General features: G+C 46.3%; 1 protein-coding gene across 1 annotated transcript; it reads right to left on the reverse strand.

The window, feature by feature from the left end:
- Positions 1–9,411: 9,411 nt before the first annotated feature.
- LOC141127383 (uncharacterized) lies at positions 9,412–10,233 on the reverse strand. The gene has a single exon (XM_073613741.1). The coding sequence runs from the start codon at positions 10,231–10,233 to the stop codon at positions 9,412–9,414; it is 822 nt and encodes a 273-aa protein (XP_073469842.1).
- Between the last annotated feature and the right edge of the window lie 1,604 nt (positions 10,234–11,837).

The raw sequence follows: 11,837 nt of genomic DNA on the forward strand, positions 1-11,837 counted from the left end.
CAGCACAATTTTAGGAAATACAAAAAAGACTAAAGAACTACTCTTTTGCTACAGGCACCAGAATTGGATAAAAACAATCTCAATCAGCAACAGAACCACAGACTTTATACTGGTGAAACCAGTGTAAATTAGTCCAATTGATCTTCTGCATTAATTATATTTAACCCAATTGTTCAGAATTGCAGTTTTATATTGTAATACATAAATGCTTATATATAGAATTTAACCACTTTCCGCCCACCATGTAGCAAAATGATGTTGGCAAAGTGGTTGCGATATCCTGACCGGATGTCACATGATGTTGTCAGGATATCAAGCTGCTGCGCGCCCCCGGGGGTGAGCATTGCAGCGATCGTTGTGACGGCGTGTCAGTCTGACACACCGCAACTCTGATCTAGGTAAAGAATCTCTGACAGAGACACTTTACCACGTGATCAGCCATGTCCAATCGGCTTTTCCTCACTCGCGTCTGACAGATGCGAGTAGAAGAGAGCCGATCAGCTGCTCTCTTGACAGAGGGGTCTGTGCTGATTGGTTATCAGTGCAGCCCCCCTCGGATGCCCGTCCAGGACCACCAGGATGCTGCCAGGACCACAAAGGATGGCCACCCCACTGGACCACCAGGTATGCCACCCTAGACCACCAGGAAAATGCCAATCAGTGCCCAGGCAGCTGCCAATGAGTGCCAAAAAAAATGCCTGCCAGTGCCACCAGTGATGCCTATCAGTGAAATCTATCAGTGCCAGTCATCAGTGCCCATCAATGCCCATCAATGCCGCCTTTCAGTGCCCATCAGTGCCGCTTATCAGTGCCGCCTATCAATGCCCATCAGTGCCGCATATCAGTGCTGCCTATCAGTGCCCATCATCAGTACCCATCAGTGCCACCTCATCAGTGCCACCTCATCGGTGCCGCCTTATCAGTTACCAACAGTGAAGGAGAAAACATACTTATTGAGGGCGTGGCCTGGACATGGCTGAATAGAGATGTGCATTTGCCGAGCTCCCGGCCGTCTCTCCCCTACCCCAGCTATTCATGCCTAAAATCTGAAATATGTACTCTACCAAAAGGAAAACTACTAAGAAGAGCGGCAGATTGACCAAATCCACCCCTCAGCCACCCTCCTCAGGCGAACTTAGAAGAAGATTTCAGCTTTCTCTCCTTGGCTCACCGGAACTTAAGATGGCAGCGCCGCATGGAGAGCGTTCAGGGAGACAAACAGCAGGCTGCTCCTCATCACCGCACGGAGACACACAGGCGGCAGATAGTTACGCCGGCTTCCCCGTGGACCTCCGCCCTGTCCTTGGCGAGCACTCACAGTCCTCACCACACGCACATGGGGTGGACTCAGAACTCCATGCTCTGCTACAAGCTCTGCCAACTAAAACAGACATTGCGGCCCTCATTGCCATGGTGGAGGCAGCTCACCGCAAGGAGATGAATGCGGTGTGGGCAGATGTCAGTGAGCTGACCTCTGGAGTGGAATCGGGAGAAAGCTCCTTGGCAGCATTAGAGCGTCAGATGTCAGCAGTGGAAGACAGCCAAGACGCACAGACCGAGGTGCTGCAAGAACAGCTGCGATTAGAAGAAATGGAGGACCGGAGCCGCAGGAACAATCTGCATCTCCGGGGACTCCCAGAGGCCACAGGACCTGAAGATCTGGCAGACACGGCGATCGCTATCTTCCGCAGCCTTCCAGGTATAGATTTACCAGAACATATTGTTATTGACAGGATTCATCGCGCACTAGGCCCCAAGCCATCTGACCCCCTGAGACTTAGAGACGTAATTTACAGGGTACACCATTATGTGCATAAGGAACAGATTCTGCGCATGGCTTGGGAAGCGGAAGATCCAGAATTGGACGGAGCCACGATCAAAATTTTTCCAGATCTATCCCGAGCTACACTGCAGAGAAGGGCGATCCTGAAACCATTGCTGGATTTGGCTAGGCGAAGGGGAGCTACCTATCGTTGGGGATACCCACTATCTATCACATTCAGGAAAGATCAAAGATCCTTCACCTTGCACAATCCAGATGCCTTGCCAGCCTTATTCTCATTTCTGGACACAGACCCGGTGGATGTTCCTAATTGGCTGGGCCCTCTCCCGCGCACACCAGGGTGGTCGTCCACACAAGGGATGGGAAACAATCTCCCACAGAGGCAACCAAGAAACCGCCGCCGACCCAGAACAGCCTCTCAGGACAGCACACGTGAGTCGTGAAACATTTCTTTATCTACACCATACTCAATCACTGAGAGGTGATGTTCTAGTTGCTTTGTTTCCCACTGTTTGGAGCGGTTTGCTATTTTCATTCAACTGTTATCCCTAGGCTGCATAGGCCCTATGGTTGTCAAAGAAGCATCTGAATCTTGATGGATGAGGAACTACTCAAACTGTCATGACCGCTGGGCTGTAATTTCATTTTACCTTTTCCAGATCTAAATTTCAGTGGCTTACCTGCCGTTCGAGGTACTTTCTAATTAACATAAGCCACCTTCCTATGCAGAACATACAACAACCCGAGATGACCACCCTGACCTGCAGAGCCTCTGAGGTAGTAGGCTTAGACACAGATACTTTGTCTGACGAGAGCAGGCCCAATTCAGTTCAGGTACTCCTACCAGTAATTGGCAAGTTCACATAGATGACCATTGTTTCTGAGTGGACACAAGAGCAGACAATGCACTTACAAAAAATGCTACTGAGCATGTGCCATAAAGGGTCTAGAAGGACTGATGATCTGCAGAGTCTGAGTATGGTGGCTCTTGGGAGGGACATGCAGGCTCCTGATTAGTGGAGCTCCGATGTACCCACCATGCAGACGTGACACTCCGCTATGGGCATCACTGGAATCCCGAGATGCTGGTTATTTAGTAATATATAGATAAGCTCATAGGGATATGGGACATTATTAATATCTGGCTTTGGACTTCGGAACAGGCATGGATGCTACACCCTCAAATGAGCTGGTTTGTTGCCTAAGTATGGTTACCATAGTATAGTTTCCTAATTTACAAGCTAAGTAACTATTAATAGGGGCTTACGGTGTTTACCCATCTATTTAGTTATTTTATGTTGCTCAATTGTTCTATATGAAAGATGCTCAACAGTTTTAATTTTTTCCTTTTGGTTATATATCTAGCTATGCTGGGGTGGAGGGGGGCGGATGGGAGTCTCACTGCTTTGAGCCTTGTCCTACCTCTCTCCCAACTAGGTTAGCATACCCCCCTGGAAGGGGACTTTGTATCTTTCAGGGGTTATATGCGGAACACATCCCCAAATTTAGTAGGGGTTTGAAACAGGCAAGACACTAGGCCTTGCTTGTGATTTTCTCTTTGTTCTGCTAAATCTATCATTATTCTTTTAGCTTTAACATCTTTCTCTACCCCCCATTCTACCCCTTCTTTCTCTCCCTTCTACTGAACCCCCCCTCCCCCCCCGTCCTATTACAATATGGCGGTCAGCAAAATCAAAGTAATGTCCTTAAATGCAAAAGGGCTTAATATACCAGAGAAACGACGTATGTTAGATGACTTAAGATGGAGTAATACAGACATAGCCTTTGTCCAAGAGACACACTTTAAGACCAAGCGATTACCGTATCTACAAAACAGACACTTTCCAGTAACCTATCACTCAATGAACCCGAGGGCAAAATCCAAAGGAGTATCCATCTTAATCTCTAGTCAGATCCCCTGGCAATTACAAAATTCCAAAATAGACTCGGCAGGTAGATATATATTTCTCACAGCTAATTGGTACAGTGAAGGTAACGTTAGCAACCATATATGCCCCTAATGAGCAACAAGCCACGTTCTTGAGGGAAACTCTAGAGAAACTAAACGAGTTTAGAGAAGGACAACTAATTATGGGGGGTGAATTTAACACACCGTTAATCCCCTCGGCGGACACGTCGACGGGTAGAACATCGATCCCACCGAACCAACTTAAACGAATAGCTAAAACACTACATCACTCCCAGCTAATTGATGTCTGGCGCTTACAAAACTCGGGAGAACGCGACTTTACATTTTATTCAAATGTACATCAATTATATACCAGAATTGACTATTTTCTGATCCCCCATACTCAGCTACATGCTGTAGAACAGACCTCAATTGGAAATAGGACATGGTCAGATCATGCACCTATATTCCTGAATTACCGCCTGTCGGACACTTCATCCCCGAGACACCATTTTTGGCGTCTGAATGAAAACCTCCTACAAAACCCCGAAATACTGACTGAAGTGACCAGAGCAATTAATCTATACTTTCAAGAGAATGATCAACCAGACTGTGACCCGGGAATACTGTGGGAAGCCCACAAAGTAGTCCTTAGGGGGATTTTTATATCCCATCGTGCTCGCATCAAAAAAGAGAGGAAAGAACAACTGTCCCAACTTTTACTTGAACTAGCTACCTTAGAAGACAGACACAAACACGCCCCTACAAGAACTTCTGAGGTGAATTTGACAACCGTCAGATGGAAACTTACAGACCTTTTACAATATAGAGCAAAAGCAGCCCTACAACTAGGTCATAAAAAGATGTATGAGTCAGGGAATAAATGCGGGAAACTATTAGCCCAAATGGTTAGAACTCACAAATCCGCGACCTACATTCCACATATCTCCACTTCCAAAGGCAAAAAGGTGACCTTACCTGCACAAATCACTGAAGAATTTAGACAGTTCTACTCAAAATTATACAATTTACCACAGGCAACTCCCTCCACTACTGAGATAGAGGAATACATAATGTCCTCCCAAATGACATCCCTCCCTCCAGAAATCAGAGATGAACTAGATGAACCCATAACCCTAACAGACGTCCAAAAAGCGCTAGGGTCGATGAAACCAGGTAAAGCCCCAGGCCCTGACGGCTATACACTACAATACTATAAAATTCTTTTACCCGTACTGGGACCACGTATGGTCACATTGTTTAACAAGATAGGAGCAGGTAATGCTTTTGCTAGAGAAACTTTGGGAGCCCACATTTCGGTGATACACAAAGAAGGGAAAGATCCGACAGCCTGTGGCAGCTACAGACCAATATCACTGTTAAATCTCGATCTTAAGATTTATACTAAAATTCTGGCGACTAGGCTGGCACACCACCTCCGACAACTTATTCATCTAGACCAGGTCGGATTTATTCCCTCTAGGGAAGCTAGAGATAGCACTACGAAGGTGTAAATTTATTACACATCACCAGATCCAGAAAGATCCCCTGTGTTTTCCTTAATACTGACGCTGAAAAGTCGTTTGACCTCGTAAATTGGTAATTTATGTTTGCGGTACTCAGGCATATAGGACTAGGAGAAGTGATGCTCAGCTGAATAACTGGTATATATTCAAATCCCACCGCACAGGTGAAAGCGAATGGGGTCCTGTCAGATCCCTTCTCAATCACAAATGGAACGAGACAGGGATGCTCCCTCTCCCCTCTACTCTTTGCCCTCTCATTCGAGCCTTTTCTATCCCAAATAAGATTAAACCCCGATATACAAGGAATATCACTTGGTCCCATGCAACATAAGATTTCAGCCTACGCAGATGATTTACTTTTCTCCCTAACCAACCCGGTGGTCTCTATACCCAACCTCCTTAGAGAATTTGAAAGATACGGGAAGTTATCAAATTTAAAAATTAACTTCTCAAAATCAGAGGTGATGGGAGTCTCTACGTACCAGCCAACTGTCTTACAAATTTGCAATCAAGTTTTAAATTCAGATGGACTACCTCTGCTTTGACTTATTTAGGTATGAAAATACCACCTGATCCGGCCCTTCTTTATGCCAGCAACTTTCCTCCTTTACTATCCAAGACTAGAATATTGGTAGATGACTGGAATACCGGACTGCATTCCTGGTTTGGGCGGTGCAATCTACTTAAAATGAGTATATTACCAAAATTTCTGTACCTATTCCAAGCTTTACCAATTAAGATACCCGCCACATACCTTAAACAAGTGCAAACTCTTTTCATGTGCTTGGTTTGGGCACATAAAGCGCCACGCATCCCGAGACAGCAGTTATCCAGACCAAAACTTTATGGTGGCATTGCACTTCCAAACATCCGGAAATACTACCAAGCAGTCCACTTAGGTAGGGTAGTTGACTGGCATCGACATAAAGAGGCTAAACTATGGGCACAAATAGAACAGCATCAATCTAAAATACCTCTTCAGACGGCGGTATGGTGCTGGGGCTCCCTCCCGTTAGACTTGAAGTCTCACCCCCTTATAGGAAATACTATTAAACAATGTTTACAAGCAACGTTACAGGCCTCATTAACGACCAAAGAATCCCCATTAACCCCTATACTGGGAAACCGCAAATTTCCACCCGGAATTACTTCGGGACAGTTTCAGGCATTGAGGAATTCTAACTCTGTTGGGGCTTCACAATTCGTGAAACAAGACAAATGGCCCTCCATCCCAGAACTGATGGACCCAATAGGCCCGTTCAAACTTGAATTCTGGAGTCCAGTACAAATACACCATTTTCTAAAGACAATCTCAAATCCTAAATCTTACACTAGACCCTTGACTACAGTACGTTTGAAGAACTATGCTCAGATACAGAACCATTACCACAGCTCTTATCTAAGATGTACACTCTATTAAATACACCCTCACAACCTCTTGACCTGCCATGCATTACAAAATGGGAAACAGACCTCCAACGCTCATTCACGACAATACAGAAGCAGAACATGATTGCTCTCTCCCTCAAATCATCAGTATGCACTAAAACACAGGAGACGAACTATAAGATTTTGACTAGGTGGTATTTAACACCTAGCCGTCTGCATACTATGTTCCCCGGCACATCAAAATACTGCTGGCGATGTCAGAAGGAAGAGGGAACGTTACTACACATGTTCTGGTCCTGTGCTAAGCTAAAGAATTTCTGGACTATGGTTCGTTCCATTTCCCAGAAATTTACGGACTATCAGATCCCGAACAATCCGGCATTTTTTCTACTCCACATATCCTCTATAACGCCCAAAACCTATAAAAAATCTATTCTGTGTCGCCTAACAAATGCAGCTAAATCCTGCATCCCTATACTCTGGAAGCAGCAGTCCCCACCAACCATCTCGATGTGGCTGCAGAAAGTCAAAAATATAAACAAAATGGAAGATCTCATAATGACAGCTCAAGACAGACAAGCAGTCTACCAAAAAACGTGGACACTCTGGAACATGTTTAAATATTCAGATGAAGGAAAAGATCTTTTTGGGAACCCAAATCACTGACAGTTTACGGTTCACTTGATATGGAATGACTCACTTATCCAAAAACTACGCTGACCATCCCCCCCCCTTACCCCCCCCAATTTTCCCTCCCCCCCCACCCTACCTTCCTTCTCCACTTGTTTTCATTTTCTTCCTACTACTTGCTCTCCTTTCTCTTTATTTCACTTGACTGACGGATACCGATGTCATTATTCCAATAATACCAAACCACGTCCATTCCTACCCTAATAACTCAAACCACACCGAGCTTGGAGTATAAAAGGCCGTAGTGGCCTAATTTTTATTTAACAAATAATTTTATATAAAAATATAACATATAAAACATTATCAATCATAAATAGAAAAAACATCAACAACAAACAACAACATCTGTTAAAACAACCTGTTTGATCATCAAGCGTTGGTCTGAGCAATATCTTAAAAATCCTCCGTGTCCATAACAGGACTAGCACTGCGGTCCCATCAAATCTATCAAAAATAGGCCTCAAGCCGACAAGCTGGCTCAGAGACTAGCAATGACCGCAGTGCCCCATTATCACTTCCCGGTTAACCTCCGTTAACCGGGAACCACAATCGTGAGCCATAGCAACGCTAGGCTCCCAAAAAAGACTCTTACTTTTACCATCCACCTTCTTTTGCCCAGACCAACGCCCGCCATCACTTTCCTTTTCTCTTTTTTTTTTTTTTTTTTTTAAACTTTAACCTTAACCAGATCTACTTGACCGCAATATATCAAAAAAGGGGAGGGTGGGCGGGAACTTTCTCCAACCACTGTTACTCCCCCTTGGGCGGGGTTAACCTATAAAGCCCTGCTTGATACCTCCCCCTCGGTTACTTTTTTGTACCCACCCCTTAAACTATTAACTCCCCTGTTCCCACAGTCATGTATGCCCTCCGCTATGCATTACATGCTGTTGCTACGGGCTTCTCTTGACTGACGGATACCGATGTCATTATTCCCCTAATACCAAACCACGTCCATTCCTACCCTAATAACTCAAACCACACCGAGCTTGGAGTATAAAAGGCCGTAGTGGCCTAATTTTTATTTAACAAATAATTTTATATAAAAATATAACATATAAAACATTATCAATCATAAATAGAAAAAACATCAACAACAAACAACAACATCTGTTAAAACAACCTGTTTGATCATCAAGCGTTGGTCTGAGCAATATCTTAAAAATCCTCCGTGTCCATAACAGGACTAGCACTGCGGTCCCATCAAATCTATCAAAAATAGGCCTCAAGCCGACAAGCTGGCTCAGAGACTAGCAATGACCGCAGTGCCCCATTATCACTTCCCGGTTAACCTCCGTTAACCGGGAACCACAATCCTGAGCCTTAGCAACGCTAGGCTCCCAAAAAAGACTCTTACTTTTACCATCCACCTTCTTTTGCCCAGACCAACGCCCGCCACAGCACCCAAGAATAACACCTTAATCTTGGGTGCCCCTCCACACCCGAAGTGCTCTCTGTATGCCATCTTGTAGCCCTAAGGCCCACAAATCAATTCCAACCTCGTTCAAATGCACTCCATCCGCTCTTAAATACCGCCATGTCTCGAACTCGAGTTCCAAATGCCTAACCGCCAGCCCACCGTTATTTACTACAAACTTGCTAACTTCCCTATTTATTTTTTTACGTGCCCTGTTGACCCCCTCAACTGATCTCGCCATCCTCCAGGAAGTCCGGGCCACCATGTCTGACCAAACAATCACCATTTTCGGAAAGGCTTCTCTCAACCGCAAAACATCCAACTTGATGTCGCGCTTCAGGTCCACCATAGATCTAATACCCAGGTCATTACCGCCAGCATGTATTACCAATACATCCGGCGGCCTATCGCGCTGTGCATAACGATGCACCTCCGGCACCAATCTGCCCCACAACATGCCTGGGATCCCCAGCCACTTTATGCACGCTTCCCTCCTGCCAAAACCCAATTGCCTACCCTCGTGTCGGGCGTCCCCTCTCCGAGCCCCCCACGCCACATAGGAATGACCCATGATCCAGACCATCCCAGGCAGCGAATCTGAAATAGACAAAGACACAGGAAACCATACTATAACCAACAACCCTATTAACACTTACCGAACCATACCCATATCTCTCTTACACCACAAATAATTAACCTACAAACTAACCACCAAATTGGGCCGCACATAAGATTGAAACCTCTTGGATTCCCATCTACCAATCTTTTTTACCATCTCCTCCCCCAATCCATTCCTGGCTGCTTCCGTGGCTGCTCCTATCCTGAAGGAATGTGACGAGAAATCCTTCTCGGTCAATCCTAAACCCCGGATACATTTTGCAAAAACTGCCCCAAATTGGTATCTGGATAAACATTCACCACCTGAATGTACCAAAAGGGGGCCCATTCCCGCCGGGCGCAAACTCAAAAACTCCCGCACTGTCCCAACTGGGCACAACACCGAACCCACAACCGGATACACCCTAACGATTCTGCCCCTTCCCAGTTGATCGGTCTTTGATTTTCTCAAATACAACTGCAAGGCTTCCGCCTCACACTTCACATCCTGATAATTCAGCCCTCCCTGTACCTTCTTGGAAGGGCTAACCAACTCCCCTATTCTAAAGGCCCCAAAAAACGCTAATAAAAAGGCTACCTTGAACAACAGCACTTCATAACCTGAAGAGCACACCCTCTCCAGTTGTGCTATAACACCCTGCAAAATCTCGAATGTCACCGGCCTTCTCACATCCTTCTTAACCCAAGCCTTTCTGTAACCCTTCATTGCCTGCCGGACCCAGAAGTCTTTCGTAAAATCCATCTGACCCTGCAACTTAAACAGAAAGGCCAACCCAGATACATTCTTATTCACTACAGCTGCAGACACACCCTCCTCCATCTTCCTGGCAATGTAGTATATCAAGAGCAACCGCACCTCTCCACCCACTGGCTCCTCCCCGATTTCAGTCACAAAATCCATCCATTCCTGCCATACCCTGGTGTAAGCCGCCCACGTAGACCCACTTACCGAGTTCTTTATCCATCCGGCGATGAGGCCAATGCTATCCCCCACAGCCAGTCGGGACAAGGAACCCCGTGTTGCTCCGCCTCCGGCGCCAACTCCCGGAACCTTTCCCACTGGAAGCGAGACAACGCATCAGCTATAACATTTTCCACCCCTGGTAAATGGACCGCATGAATGAAAACATTCAGTTGCAAACAACGTAGTACCAGATGTTGTAATAGCCTAATCACTGGCGGAGATGATGCCGTGTTCCTATTAATTACCTGTACCACACCTAGGTTGTCCCCGTGGAAACGCACCTTCAGGTCCCTGAATGATGCTCCCCATAACTCCACCGCCAGCACCACCGGAAACAACTCCAGCAGCACCAGGTTTTTTGTAAATCCTGCTTCCAACCACGACTGAGGCCAAGGCCCAGCACTCCATTGTCCCTGAAAAAATGCCCCAAAACCGGTTGAACCTGCGGCATCAGTGAACAGTTCCAAGTCAAAATTGCTGACCGGACCAGCCATCCAGAAAGCCCTCCCGTTAAAAGCTTCCAAAAAGGTGTGCCTTGGCGATTTTACGCCGCTCGTGCTGGCCGACAACCTGCGACAGAAGACCCTCCCCATTGGTAATATGCGGCATGCAAAATTAAGCTTACCCAATACCGATTGTAGCGTCTTCAGTCGCACTTTCCGCAAACCCATGAGCCCCGCAATTTCCCTCTTCAGGTCCTCCAGTTTATCGCCCGGCAACCGGCATTCCATTGCTTCCGTGTCTAGCACAATGCCCAAGAACGTGATGACCGTACTCGGTCCCTCCGTTTTGTCAGCCGCCAATGGAATGCCGAATTTGTCTGCGATATGTTCCAGCGTAGCCAAAAGCACCGCGCAGATCCTTGAATCAGCTGGGCCCATGCAGAGAAAGTCATCCAGATAATGAATTATAGAATTCACACCTGACACCTCCCTAACTACCCATTCCACAAACGAGCTGAACTGCTCAAATATCGCGCACGATATAGAGCAGCCCATTGGTAAGCATTGGTCAACATAAAATTCGTTGTTCCAATGACATCCCAACAACCGAAAGCTGTCCGGGTGTACTGGCAGCAGTCGGAAAGCTGATTCCACATCTGCCTTTGCCATGAGAGCCCCCTTTCCATACCGTCGCACCCATCCCACTGCCGCATCAAATGATGTATAGGTCACGGAACACTCACCCTGGTCTATCACATCATTGACCGACCCCCCTTTTGGGAAAGATAAATGATGGATTAGCCTGAATTTTCCTGGCTCCTTCTTTGGGACCACACCCAGTGGTGACACCACCAAATTATCCAACGGCGACACCGAAAAAGGACCTCCCATCCGACCCAATGCAACCTCCTTCCTTAGTTTCTCAGAAACTACCTCCGGGTGTTGCATGGCTGACTTTAAATTAGGCGACACAGGCGGGATAACCGACAGATTGCACGGTATCCTAAATCCCACTGAGAAACCTTCATCCAACAATTGCGCTGCTTTCTTGTCTGGGTACCTACCTAGAAATGGCCGCATCTTTTCCACTCTCACCGG

This window comes from Aquarana catesbeiana, linkage group LG02, assembly GCF_042186555.1.
Source record: "Aquarana catesbeiana isolate 2022-GZ linkage group LG02, ASM4218655v1, whole genome shotgun sequence".
Classification (NCBI taxonomy): Eukaryota; Metazoa; Chordata; class Amphibia; order Anura; family Ranidae; genus Aquarana; species Aquarana catesbeiana.

Coding starts and splice junctions, on each gene's coding strand:
- LOC141127383 (XM_073613741.1), bottom strand. CDS start 10,233: ATGGATTTTGTGACTGAAATCGGGGAGGAGCCAGTGGGTGGAGAGGTG.